The following is a 14,212-nucleotide window of genomic DNA, read 5'->3' as shown; positions in this document are numbered from 1 at the left end:
TACATTAACTTTTAAAAAGAAATGGAATAAAACTGACAGGTGATATTTGCTGTTGAGTCACCAAAGCCAGCTACTGCTACACAATCAACATTGTATCTATTTTTCCTTACGTTACAGCATCTCCCATTTATTGCAATCAATCAGTTTGATTCCCTGCTGCAGAAAGCTAAGCGTATTAGGTCCTATGTAGGCTGGCACAGCCTGAAAGAGTGTAGAAATCAGTGTGTGGGCAAAGGTGAAGGCTGTGTAATGGACTCAGAGCTCAGCTAATTATTTTTGGATGGCCCCATTACAGGGGAAATCAAAACAGAAATTCTGTTCTTCAACCAGCTCTGAACATGTATTAAATAGGTAAGAAAATCCTAACAGGGCAATAATGTTAATGCAAAGCTATTAATCATGAGCAGCAGTTCCTCACAGCTAAGTGTCACCGGCTATTACTCATATTTCATTTTTCATCATCAAATTGAGAACCCCTCGGTCCAAGAATTAAACTGACAGGAAATAAGTTGTCTTTTCTCATGCCTGATTGTGTTTTATTGCTTAATTATCTAGCTCTTGCCAAGCTGCTTCCTGAAAGCAATTCCTATTCTGCGCTGCACCACCTCCTGTGTCACTCTGGTGGCATTTCTATTGGTGTGTAGCCACTTCTCCTTCCTGCTGGTCCCTGCATCCTCATGGGCTTAAGCTGACTGCGGAGCTCTCTCCTATCCCAAAACTACGATGCCATCACAGGGGAGGGCTTGCAAGGGGCCACCAACCCTTAAATCATCCAAGGTGAGGTCTGACCACAGGGCAGGTGGGGACAATGCAGTTGGGAGGATGGAAGGAGAGACGCAGGGCTGGGTGCTCACCTCACTCACGCTCACATTGTAGCCGAAGGGGCTGTCGATGATAGGGGGGTTGTCATTGACATCAAGGATGTTCACTCGCAGAGTGTGCTCCTTCCTCCGGGGAGGCACACCACCATCTGAGGCTTGGATCTGCATTCGGGGATGGATTTCCAAGAAAAACACTATTTGTAAGATCACAGCCCCAAGAAAACAGCCTCAGTGCTCAAACCAGAAGAAGCCAAAGGAGGCAAGCAGGGTGGTTTGGTGCTTACCCGTAAGGTGTAGTGATCCAGCAGCTCCCGGTCCAGTGGCCGTGCCACAAACACCTCTCCATAGGTACTGTTGGTGGTACGGATCTCGAAAGCTCGGCCAATGTTCCCTGAAGCCAGCGAGAAAGTCACCTGGAAAAGAAAAATAGGGAATGTTGTGAGGAGGAAGGAGGGAAAGAGACTCTACAATAATAAACCCAGCATCCCCTAGGGAAGTCTCTAAGCATTTGGGTCCAGCGTGTTGGGCTCCACAGGTATGGTGGCTGATTGCAGCCACCCCAGAGCAAACACCCATGTGCCAACCCCGATCTCATTCACAGCTCTTCTATGATGCTAGCAATTTTTGGTATTAAGGGTGACAGGACCTCATTAATGTCTGTCTGTATGGTAAAGAAAACAACAAATGTCAGAGAGTTTCCTGTTCAGCCTGCCAAGGGAGGGCCTCACTGCCATTCCCCATGGCAGGAGACGCCACAGCTGGTTTTCCAATTGCCAGACGCATTTTGACACGTGTCCCACAGAGCCCTTTACCCCAGACAGCCCAAGGAGGATGTTTTTCTGTTTTTCCTCTCCTGCTGCATGCCTCTATTGAGAAGTGCTGGTACTCACTTCACAAACAAAACTCTTGTCCAGTTTGCTCTTGCAGGGATGCAGAGGAGGGGAAGGGATTTGGAAGATGCTGATGGAGGCATTTTGTGTCAGTGAAACACTATCACAGCATTACAGGCAGCTCCAGCCTGCTGTGCCAGGCTCCCTACCTGCCCGTTGCTGCCTGCATCTGGGTCACGGGCCAGGACCACAGCCACACGCTTGCCAACAGCACTGTCCTCTGCCACACTCACGGACGAGTCGGAGGTGATGTCGAACTGGGGGCTGTTATCGTTCTCGTCCAGGACCGTGATGGTCACCTATGGACATGGCACAGGGCTCAGGCAGGGCCAGGGCAGGAGCTGGCCTCCTGCCCACCTGGCATCAAAAGCCAAACTTGACAGCCCCAGCAAACTCTCGACCCATTGTACCCCTCTGAGGTGCCAACAGTGTCAGTGTTGTCCATCCCATGTGGGAATGGGTGCAGGTATTTGAGCCCAGGAGCTGAAGCTACATCCCTGCCTACAAAGGAGAAGAAGGAGGAGGTGGAGGGATGCTTAGAGGCTGGAGAAAGTGCAAAGGTGCTGCAGCTTTCAGTGGTGGATTTTTCTATGGATCATCCTCCGCTTTTTTATCCTCCAAACAGCTGGGCAGAGCAACTCACCTTTCCTGCTAAGCTTTTCACAAGCAGCAATTTCATCTGTGCTTACAGCCCAAATGTTGAGTAGTGTTTGCTTTAAAGCTAAAGGGGCACAAAGAAGACAGAACTGCATGTATTTAACTAAACCAGAGTGAGATGGGCATAGAGAAGACCTGAGCTTCCTCCTGGGAAGAGGCATATGAGTGAGTGACAGATCGGTTGGGAGATGCTCAGAGAGGCAACTCCAGGTGACAGGGGACCAGGCTACCTTGGCCACAATTAGCCAGAGGAAATGCTGTCATCACATTTGTAATCCAAGAGCTGCAATACGATACAGAAATGGGAGAGGAAGAGCCTTTCTGTTCCCGGGGCTCTATTTATGGGTGCCCCAAGCCCCAGGTGTGTCCAGGCTGAATGAAACAACATCCCAGAGGAAGCTGGGGAGTGAGTTGTGTGCTTCGAGGTGATTCGGTTATTGTTGCCACTGAATTAAAAGCAGAGAGCCAGCAGCAGGGAGAGTGCATTCAGCTGCTGTGATGGATCCGGCAGCTGCTGTCCCAGATGCCAGATCAGGGTGTTGGGATTTCTGCTCACCAGCAGCAGGGTGGCTCACAGCCTCCGCACCATATCCCGGGGGGTGTCACAGAGGCTGGTGCTTGTGGGATGGGCTGGGAGACCTCCACCGTGGTCCCTCCCCACAGCTCAATATGGAGTTTGGGATGGATCCTGGCCCCCACGATGATGCCAGTGTGGCGGATATGCTTACCTTCTGTTGGAGGACAGCAGAGGAGGAAACAGAAAACAGAGAACCAAGAGTTAGTGAGGGATAAGGAGGTGCAGGTATATGCAAAGGGCAGTCCTACATCCTGTTGTAGCAGTGTTGGGGTCCACAGGTACCCGCTGCAGTGATTCAGAGGGTCCTCTGTTGGTGCATCCCTTTATTTTTAATAGATAAACTTCTTGGCAGTGCACCCCCCATGCCTCCTGCCCCAGCAGAGAAATGCAAATCACCCCCATACTCGGCTGCCTTTGAAACTGCCAAATATAGCCCTCTTAAATATAAACCACAGTGAAGTAAGTATTTCAAGGCACCCAAATTTACCTCGCTTAAAACTGTTTTAGCCTGGTAAGTGACCTGCAAACTCTACAGTTTGGAATGCTTCTTTTTTCCTTTTTGTTCTGAGAAATTCCAGCCTATGACATGCAGAAGCTAAATGCAGGGTTTCCCCAAATCAGGGTTTCCAGATGGCGCAGAAAGACCTGCTAGGACATGCTGTTCCATGCCAGAGAAAGAGGGAGGTGATTTCAGGTTATCAGAGAATGGTGGGGAAGTGAGTAGAATCTACTCACCACCGTAGAGTCAATCTTTGGTCCTCCATCATCAGCCACCACCGTCAAGGTGTAGAAATCCCCTTTCTCTCGATCCACCTGGCCTTTGACCGTGATCACACCCTGCCAAGGATGAACAGCAATTGTGTCAGCCACCAACACTGAAGTTCATGGTGGACAATCAAGCCAGAAGGGCCCATGCTGTAGCTACTTACAGTGATCCCATTGATTTTGAAGAGGGAGAGTGCCTGGGCATTGGTGTTTGGGTCAAACTTGTAGGTGATCTGGTTGAGGTTGTCTATGGAGCGGGCCTGGACCCGCAGCACCTCAGAGCCTAGGGGGATGTTCTCCATGATCACAGCCTCATAGCTACTGTTAGAGAACTGCACAGCCTCGTCCAGCTCGTTCAGCAGGCTGACGTACACACTGCAGAAGCCCTGATTGTAGGGGGGGGCTTGGTCCGTGGCAGAGACATTCATCAGGTAGCTGGTTTTGGTCTCATAGTCCAGGTACTCGATTGTTGTGATGAGGCCAGTGCTCTCGTCGATCTCAAACTTCCCTTCTGCCCCTGACAGGATTCTGTAGTTCACCAGACCGCCGTTCCCTGGGACAGAGCAGGAACCACGGTGCCAGCTGGATCAAGCATACTGAAGAGGTGGGCACCACCAATGCCGATCCCAACCACAGAGCAGAGCCCATCCCACATGGGGATTTCAACCCAGCCAAGCCAGGATCTGCGTAATGGTTGATTTCACCACTTCCCCACCAAGTGGGGTATTTCTCACCCCCAGCTTCCTACCTGTGTCTTGGTCGGTGGCCCGGACCACTGCCACCGAAGTCCCTATCCCTGCTGTCTCTCGAAGCCCCAGGCGGTTGTACTGCCGCTGGGTGAACACTGGCACTTCATCATTGACATCTTCCACGTAGATGATCACCTGTGAAACCCCCCAGCGAAACCATGGGTGAGCCAGGAAGGCTTGTGAACACTTGCCAACGCACGGCATGAATCTGCTGCACAGGAGAAACGTACAAACATCATGTAATGAGAGTGAACATAGAGTTTATCATCATAGATTTAAGCAAGCCCCATGGTTAGAGTGATTCAGAATTTCCCTGGCCAGAGGGAGGTACAGTCTGTATATTAATTTCAGTGTGCTTTGGGATCTCCTGCTCATAACCCTGCAGTTAGAGACCCTGCAACATGGAATTGATGGTAACTTGGTGGGAAATTTTGCTCAAAGTTCAGCAGGTCGAGCTGCTGTTTCCCCAGGGAGCACCCTTTCTCCTCCTGGTTTTCTACTTGCTGCTGGTGCTGTGGGCATGTCACGCTTGGCCAGAGCCCACCCCACCAGTGGGTCTAAAAATAGGTGCAACCAGAGGGCTGGGTTTGTGGGAACCGTGGGAAGCTGGTGTGTCACTGCTACAGATTATTGCCACTGGGTCCTGGCTTATTTAAATAGATGCCTAGCCAAGAGACACAGCTTTCAATAGGCTGAGGCTCATCTCTCCTGGCAGCAGAGCCACATCTCGCTGGGCAAGCAGGACTCCCTCCGACAGTGGCTGCCACATCACTTAGCAGCATTACTGCAATGAAATGTCACAGGAAAGAAGAAAAATAAACAACAAACCAAACCAATAAAGATCCCACCAGCTCTTCTTCTCCACCCACAGGCAGCCCCCGGAGACTTTGCATCAGCATTTCCATACCAGATTTCTCCAACTTCCTGCATGCTTTAAGGGCTGGAAAGGACTGCCTTCTGATGAAGCAGCCTGAATATTCTGCATTAACTCCTCCGCAGCCCTGCCCTGCTGCCCACCTCTTGGTGGTTGCGAGCTCCTTACCCGCACGGAGCTCCTCATAGGTCCCTGCTCTGCGTTGTAGGCCTCCACCTCCAGGACGTGAGAGGAGTTCTGCTCCCTGTCGAGGTGCCGCACGCCTCGCATCACCAGCCCCGTGCTGGGATTGATGCGGAAGTTGTTGTGCTCGTTTCCTGGCAGGGGGACAAAACGAGATGGATGCTGCCCACCACCACTGCATCAGTCCTGGTGACATGCTGAGGAAGCTATCTTGGAGGAAGGTGACCAAGCAAAACCCAAGTCCCATCAACTCCAGCCACATCAGGCTCAGATACATCAGGGTTTGGCGCTGGCCAAGCCAGAAGCTATGGCATCTAGGTGTCCACCCATGACACATCATCCCCCAGAAATTAACCCTAATGTTAACATGTTGCTTAAAGGGTGGAGGGGATGTTTTTGTGGACTGCAAAGTGCAAAACTGTAGAGAGTGCAACCTCTTGAAGTTGTGTGCGCAGCTGGCCAGAGTTTGGTGCAAACTCACCAATGCATGAAGGGGCATCTGGACTTACCCTTGACAATCCTGTACCACACTCTCCCATTAATGCCTTCATCCGCATCTGTGGCTTTCACCTTTATGAGAAAAGAAAAGCACTGAAGGAGAACTGCAGAGATTTTGAGACCATGACAAGTCCTCCCATGCTGCCGAGGCTGGACATCCTGCTCCTCCACCTGAGCCAGGAGCTTACCAGCTGCAAAGCAAAATAAGTTACCCTTCCCTTGTCACCAGACAGCAGGAATAATGGGCTTGGGAGCCCTCAGCTGCCAGGTTGATGGGCTTGGGTTGGGAGCTGGGCCTGAAGACCATGCCATGAATCCCATGGTTCAGTGTTCTGGTGGAAAAGCCTCTATTGATCCCGCTTCACATGCCAATGCTTGTCCCACTGGAGATGCCGCTGGGGATGGAGCCTCCCTGTCCACAGGGATGGCTTGAGCTGGGCAGGGAGAGCTGGTCCTGTGCCTGTTGGGCACGTAGCCCACAGTATCAGAGCAAGTCAATCAACAGCAGCATATGTAAAAATTACCGAAAGAAAAGACCAGCCTAGATCATGCTGATGGTCTGGACACTGCTAAGTCCTTGCAAGACCAGGACCGGAGGGCGGGAGCACCCCTTAACAGGGATGCACTGCACGCTGTTAAGTGCGTGTACGTACCGAATCAGCCGTCCGCCCCGGGAAACCCAAGGCACGGGTCCCCTCTGGTGTCGTTGAACAACACTGCAGCGCTCTTCCCGCAAACCGCAGCCAGGAGCCCGCCGGCCCCGGCAGCTGGGAAGCGGGAGATGGCGAGGCACAGCGGGGCCGGGGCTTCCTCCCCGGCTGGCACTGAGCCCCTGCATCTCCCCTCCACAGAAACCACTTCCCACAGAGGATCCAAAGCACAACCACAGTGGCGGCTGCTTGCAAATCACCGCGGTGAGGACGTGCAGAATGCCTTAGCCTTTCTTTTCCACCTGCTTCTCTTGGCAAAGCATGTGCTGCTGCATCTTCTCCCTACAAATATTACTCAGTGGTTTCCTTTTCTCCCGCAGGTGGGGGTTTGCACCCAGACTTGCACTGGAAAGAGGAGGGGCTGCTGCAAAGGACGCACGTGCAGCAGGAACAGTGAGGCCATTTATAGGGGCTCAGCTTTGAAGCTCTGGGCTGGCTTTCATCAACAGCCCCACACAACACTTGCACGCGTATGAGATACTCTTCTGAAATGCAGTTTTGAGATGCCTTGAACTGCTCTTGTTCCCTTCCACTAAGTCAGTCTGTGTCATCAGAAACCTCAGAAAATACTGACCCCTGCACTTGCAAACTAACTGGATTTCCCACCCCTGTGCCACATACACACTGTTTTCCTCTGTCCCAGGCCAGTTCACACCTTGCTTATGGCTGGACACAACCCTATGCATGCCTTGCTTCATGTTTCACCACAGACCCAGCACCTTCCTTTCACAGCAGAGACCTCTCCCTCCAAAACCATCTCTTCCACCCTTGGGTCTCTCTAAGGCCGTTTCTGGGCAGGAGCTGGGCTGTGTGCTCTCCCGTGTGGTGGGTGGGCCCTGCACTCATCGATGCCTAGGCAAGCGATGCCCACGCAGATGGGTGGCGTTGGCATGGGAAAAGCTATCCCACCAGCCTAAACGCCCTGCTGAAGTGGCAGTGGGGGCAGGGAAACCCAAGGGATGGGATGGGATGGGAGACAAAACTTTGCAGCTTTTTATGTCAGTTTCTGCCCAGCTGTACTGGGAAAAAATGCATTTCAAGGTGAGCAAATGGAAAGATTTTCAACTTGATGAGCAAACTGCACCCTGCAAACACCCCTTTAGCCATCCTTTTCCCAGCTCACCCCAAGCATTTGCTGCAGGCAGCTCTAGCATATAAACCAGGTAAAATGCCTTGCCCGGGTATTTGTTTCTTACTTGAAAAAACCCAGGCAGTTTGCATTAAACCAATGCATGCTACTACCAGCCTGCAGACTGGAAAAAGCTCAGTTGCTGCTGGCTTGACCCACTGAGGTCTCAGAGGAGATGTGGTACTTTAACAGACGGTCCCGAACTTGGGAAAACAACTGCACTCGAGTGCAAGTGGTGGGAGAAAAGCTCTTTCTGCTGCAGGTGCAAGGCATCTTGCGCAGCTGAGTGCTGGGTGCCTCCAGCCTGCTTTTCCTCCTGCTAGTAAGAGTGGGCTGCAAGCAAAGCCAGCCTTTTAAGCTTACCTTACCCCCCCAGCTGCCATAAAGGGGTCAGAAACGTTGGAGGAAAGAGCGGGAAAATAAAAGGATGGGAAAAGAGCAGGCAGCTTGTTGCAGAGCTGCTGAGAAGACGGGAAGCAGCCAGCGGCGGGCAGCCCGCAGCCCCCTCCCTGGCGCAGGGGGCTCGGCCCACCACGACTGTACCATTCAGCATTCCCGCAGGGGCAAATCCCAGGAAAATGCATCCCGGGGGCTCGACCCCTCGTGCCAGCGGGGCCCAGCTCCGGGGCACCGCATCACTAGCAAAGCCCGGGAGGGGGCTTAGTGTCCCCCTTGGTTTTGCATATTCAGGCTGCTCCCAGCTTGGCTGCCAGCCCTCTCCCACACTCCCTTGCCCTGCAAAAGGGAGGAGGGGGCTGGCAGCGGCAGAGCGAGGTGGGAGAAGCGGCAAGGGAGGCGTGCGGGATCTCGGCCAGCCAGTGAGAGGTAGGGAGCCCAAAGCCCCGTAGCAAACCCACCGCTGGCCGCTCAGGCTAACCCCGAGGGCCGAGTGAGACATCGGGGACGTGCCGCCATCTCGCAGCCGCATGGGGAAAGGGCTGCGTTCGCAGCGGTGGAGAGGGGAGACGCGGAGTTTGGGGTGGGTCTGAAGTCAGGCATCCCTCCTCCTTTCCCTGTCGCGTCGCTTTCTTTGTCCCAGTGACGGGAGAGGAGGAAAGTCCTGCGGATGCAGCACTGCTGCTTAACAGTGAGGGTCACTTACAGCCCTTTGCTTTCAGCACCCAGCTATCCGGGTCGGTAAGCTGCGTGTTTGGTACCTTCCAGCATTCCTGCAACTGAGCGGAAAGAGTTAGTGAATTGGGAAAAGCTAAGAAGCTCCAGAAAAGTGCCTCTAGGCAAGATGGGGAGGGGCAAGAGAGCTGCTTTTCATCTGAGCTGTGTTACAGGCACAGAAGTGCCTGAAAACAGCCTCTTCTTTCTCTGTAGGAGTTTGAGAAAAGAGAGGGAGAGCATATGGAAAACTGTCAAACTATGCAGCTGGGCCAAGCCAGGCAGGCAGCACTCGGTGCTGGGCAGAGTAATGCTCTTCGCTGCTCACACACAAGAGTAGTTTCTTTTTCCTTTCTCCTTTCCTCAGCAACATTTTGCTTTTCACAATTTCTCTTCTTTCCCTCTGATCCTTGGCTGCCTCTTGCCCAGTGATGTGTCCTAAGCACTCGTGGGGGTATCTGCTGATACAGAGTATATCAGGCAGGGATGATCCTGCTGTGGAGGTTTGCCAGGCCGGGCAAACCTTTTATTAACCCATCTGGGTTAATAACATGGGGCTTGGGTGGGAACAGCAAGGCTGAGAAGGGGCAATGCTATGAACAGGGATGCAGGAAGTAGCTTGGCCCAGTGGGTACAAAATACTGTGGGCAACTGATCCATTGCCATGCTTCAGAAAGGCACCAAGCTCCTACCCTACAGGAGGGAAGCCCTCATTCCTACATGTGCTGTGGGCAAGGGGAGTGCTGCTCTTACCATGCCCTCACCTTTCTGCTGGTAGGACCACAGTTTCGGTGACTTTTTTGCTGAAATTCTGCTGAAACAGCTGTAGCTCTGTCTCAGGCAGGATGTGAGGGGGAGAGCTTTGTGTACACTAATACATTGAAAACTTATCAACCCTAAAAAGGAGTCACTGCTCACATGTACTTGACTCTTTTTCTGAAAGGTCTTAGAGATCAGGTGAGGAAAAGCCTGGACCTCCTCTGAAGCCTGAGCTGGGTGTAATGAGAGGGTGGCTCAGAAGCTAGACAGGAGGGCATAGCTGAAAAAGCCCGGGGAAACATCAGTGAGATCTGTTGTGAGGAGTTTCTAAGGGACAGTCAGATGGATGTAAAAGAAAAACCCTACAGCCACCACTGACAGAGCAAAAAACAACCTGAAGAAATTGCCCAGGCCTCCCAGCTTGCTCTTAATGAACAATATAAGGTTACTAAGCCAAACCACATGTGATCAGTAAATGCCAGAATTAAGGTAGCTGTGGTAGCCTTGATTCAGGCTGCCTTTGGTGTGCACAGTAAGCAGGAGCCCTGCCTGCTGGTTTTCATGCCCAGGCAGTGCACAGGAGCAGCCTGCCTACGGAGCAGAGGGGTCCTTGGGATGGCTGAGGCTGCCAGGGGCTGCTCTGCTCCAAAAGCTGGGGGGAAGTGGCTGAGCCAGACAAGGAGAGGTGAAAACACCACTTTAGAGGAAGCGACAAGTCTTGGCCCTCTGAGCCTGCCTGCAGTATGCACGGGGAGGGTACGGCTGGGGCACAGACGACCCAAGTTCAAGGACTTCTCAGCCTCTGAGTGCTTGGCCTGGCAGCTCTCAGAGTGTTTGCTTAAGGTTGTTTCCACCTGCGTAATTTGGACAGTGAGAAATGCTTGTCTGTTCTGACGCAACATCTCTCTTTCCACCAGGCTCATCTCCACCGTGGTGTCTCATAGTTTCCAGTTAGTGATTAAAGACATGTCACTTATGTCTCCTGTCCCCTTTTTTGAATGCTTTACGGTGAATGTCTGGCTGCTGCCTACACAAACCTGTGTGGCTTTCGGACGGTGGCTGCAAGAGCAGACCCAGAGACCCTGGCAGTCCCTGCAGCCCTTCATTTCTCCTCCTAAATTCTTAATTTTAAATGGTCTCTGTAGAAATCCATTGCTTGCCAAGAGACTGCTTGGCCACAGACCAGTCTAACAGCTCTCCATCACTTTTCTAACTCCCACCTCTCTGTAGGAAAGTCAGCATAATAAAGCTTTACCTCGAGCATACAGACTAGAGTACCGAGGGCCAAGCCAAGCTGTCGCATTGCAGAGGGTTGGTACAGCAATATTTCCCCAACCCTCATCTCCAAGCTGGAGAGATGCTGGCCCCTGGGAACATATGCAGGAGGGTGCAAGGGAGCAAAATGATGGGTGCAAACTGCTTTGGGGATGCAAGCTGGGGGGATCTGACCTGGTGAGTCAGCCATCAGGTGTTCAGTAAGAGCTCTTACTGATGAGGCTTTGGCGAGCTGGTTTGTAGGACTGGCTGAGAAACCCACAATGTGTCTGAACCTGAAACGAGGTCAGCAAAATGCCTAACACAAGAGGATTTTTGGCACAAGCATGGTGATGGTGTTAACACTTCACCCCTGAAAAAACACAACCAAATAACAAAAAACCAACTAAAAAGGCAATAGTGCAGTACAGCTTGATGAGGACTTAACTGGGCAAATGTTCAACCAAGTACCTATTTTCTCTGGGGAGAGTGCATAATCATAAAAGGCCAAATGACAGTTCATCCAACAAACCCACATTTCTGGAGAATAGAGAAGAACCAAACCCCAGCAGTTCAGAGGGGAAGATTTTGGACTGTCTCTAGTGTATGATTATTTATCTCTTCCAGAAAAGCATCATGCGACATGTGTGCATGTTCCCTACGTGTGTCACCACTGGGACCATGGTATCATATGTACATAGTACGACCTGTGCTAGATCTCTTTACCAAATAGTTCTGCTCTTCAGTTCAGGGCAATGTTTGCAGGTATAAACCCCACCTCTGTGCTTTGCCTCCTGGCAAAACAGACAAACTCCTCCTCTCCCCACTGTGTCACAGAAAACACAGCTTGGACATCAAGGCAAGCCAAAAATCCATCAGGCTAGATGGAGGGTGGCTGTCTGTCCAGCTTCTAGATGGTAATCACCCATGTCGCTTGTCTGTGTTACCTTATACACTGCAGGGAAGATGAGCACAGAGGATACTGGCAATGGGACCTCTCCTACCACACCTCTCCTCGGGCTTCTGGTTTCAACCACTGAGCTGGTCCCTCCCAGCTACGCATCCCCCGAGACAGCAGACCCACTGCTTGTCACTGTGGCACTCATCTGCATCTTCCTCCTCCTGGCAACCTTCCTCATCTTTGTTACCCTCTGCAAGCCAGTGGCGCTGGACCAGGCCCGCTCTGGGCCCCATGAGTGCATGCCCCATCACCCAGTGAATGCCAGTGAGCCCCAGCTGAGGTTCTGGAAGCGGCTGGGCTCCCTGCGATGCTCCATCAACACCTTCAGGAGGAGTCAGCCAATGTCCCAGAGACAGCTCACCTGCCACAGGAGCTCCCTCACCAGCCAGAACATGGAGTCCACCAAAATGTGACCCTCCTCTGCAGGAACTAACTCACCCTGCACTGCTATTCTTTCCCAAGCTTTTGGTTCAGCCTCAGTTCCCTTCTGAGCATCCTGGCATAGCCCCTTTGAGCAGCTCATTTCCAGGCAGTGACTCTGCAAGGCGACGAGAGATTTTGCTATTTCAGGTTCACAAATGCTTTCCAGGTTCCCATTTCCTGGCAGGAAAGGTGGAGGCATCCGAACTACAACCACACACAGCTATCACCAGGCAGTCCAAAAAACACTGCCGCTTAATTTCTTTTGGAAAACATTGTGCAAGTTGCGAGCCACCTGAACAAACAACCTGGGTGAGAGAAGAGCAAGCTGGCTACCCAACAAATATTGCCTTGAAGAGAGGCATCGTGGGGCAAATGTGCTCCACAAAAAGCAATCCTCAGCTGAGATTGTCCCCGAGTTGTGGTCCTCAGCAGGCAGAGGAAGGCTTGTGCCCCCTATGTGCCACCCGGTCCCTCTCTACTCTCTCTCCATGCAACGAGCCGTGGTTGCTGCGGTAGATGCTTGGAAGGATGTATGCTACAGCTGTCTGCTGGAAATCCATTTCAATAAACGAGCAGTGGGAGCAGGTAAACATGCCTATAAAGGCATTAAAGAGAGCTTTTGAGGTTCGCAGCCACTGCCAGCTTGGAAAGGCACTGCGCAAAGCCGAGCTGCTCATTTCTGCTGGGAAAGGGTACAACAACCAGCAGGTAAGCTGACGTGCTTAAAGGAATCAGTACAAAACGCAAAAAGTGGCTTAATTCTTCCAGGTCTGCAGCTCACACTCTGTTCAGCTATTAAGTTCACCCCTCTGGGTGAAGTCTCCATGCCCAGCGAGGCCCCATCGTGAGCAACAAAGCCCATCTCTCTGGGTTTCACTTGGTCTCTGACCCTTGTGAGGTGCAGCTCTGCATCAGGACCTCGCTGGGCTGCCTGGGACATTCCTGCTCTCCTCTGGCCCTGCGCTGCCTGGCTTTCAGAGAAGAGGATGGGGAAGCCTTTGGAAACTCTCTTGTTGCCACAGGGCCGTGGAGATGTATTTGAAGGAGGGGATCTTCAGTACAAATGGCTCACACTAAAGGTGTAAATTAAACTAAACCCAGGTGATTGCCCATTTCCATTTCCCTCTGATTTTGTTCTGTGGAAAACAAACTTCCCCCTGAAAACACCTCTCCTTTGCCACACACTTCCAAAGGCATCCCCTCTTTTGGGAATCATTCTCTAAGAAGAGGGACTTTGATATCAGACTTGGGTTTCCTCCATTCTCAGTCTTTTGATTTGAAAACCACGCTCGGTTTTAGGAGTCCCATGGCAGGGCTCCTCTCCGCCTGCACATCTCTCCTGCACACTTCCACCTCAGGGCCAGGGACTGTAGGCAGATGCCTGACCCGAGAGGCAGGCATCACGTACCACGTGCAATGGCACAACAGGTGACGAGGAGCTGCAGGGCTCACGCTTGGGGACTGGCTGCCCAGAGCAGGGCTCCCAGCAAACCTTTGTTGCAAGAGTCAAAAGGCTCCTTTCTTCTCCCAGTGACTCACCCTGCCTTGGAGAGCCAGAGACAAAGCTGCCCCTTTCCCTGTGCTGGGAGAGGTATTCAAGGCAGGAGGAGCCTTCCCAGAGCCCTCTGCAAAGAGCCTTTGGTGCCTGCTCCAGAAGAGCCCTGAGTTTGAAGAGATGCTGGAAGCCCTTGGAGGCTGTGTGAATGCCAGCATTCATTCAGTGCTCACTGAGCCATTCAGCTCTGCCCACCGCTCCCTCGAAGAGGAACAAAAATGAAAGCAAAGTTCAAATGCTTTTCTCCCTCAGTTCCCCCCTTCTCTCAGAGCACCTCTTTGCCTGCACTCTTCTCCC

The 14,212-nt window shown here is 52.1% G+C and overlaps 1 protein-coding gene across 2 annotated transcripts in view; it reads right to left on the bottom strand.

The window, feature by feature from the left end:
• CDH23 (cadherin related 23) overlaps positions 1–14,212 on the bottom strand; it is a gene marked incomplete at both ends in the record, with an annotated part of 200,662 nt that overhangs the window by 35,661 nt on the left and 150,789 nt on the right. For both annotated transcript variants that reach the window (XM_080621792.1, XM_080621793.1), the window contains 8 exons: positions 855–983; positions 1,106–1,234; positions 1,861–2,010; positions 3,681–3,782; positions 3,875–4,263; positions 4,459–4,594; positions 5,502–5,650; positions 6,026–6,092. In XM_080621792.1, the coding sequence (XP_080477918.1) occupies positions 855–983; positions 1,106–1,234; positions 1,861–2,010; positions 3,681–3,782; positions 3,875–4,263; positions 4,459–4,594; positions 5,502–5,650; positions 6,026–6,092 (1,251 nt within the window). The remainder of the gene's footprint in view (positions 1–854; positions 984–1,105; positions 1,235–1,860; positions 2,011–3,680; positions 3,783–3,874; positions 4,264–4,458; positions 4,595–5,501; positions 5,651–6,025; positions 6,093–14,212) is intronic.

This window comes from Psittacula echo (assembly GCF_963264785.1).
Source record: "Psittacula echo genome assembly, chromosome: 6".
Lineage (NCBI taxonomy): Eukaryota > Metazoa > Chordata > Aves > Psittaciformes > Psittacidae > Psittacula > Psittacula echo.
The sequence above is the reverse complement of the archived record's forward strand: the minus strand, read 5'-3'. Positions and strand labels throughout refer to the sequence as shown.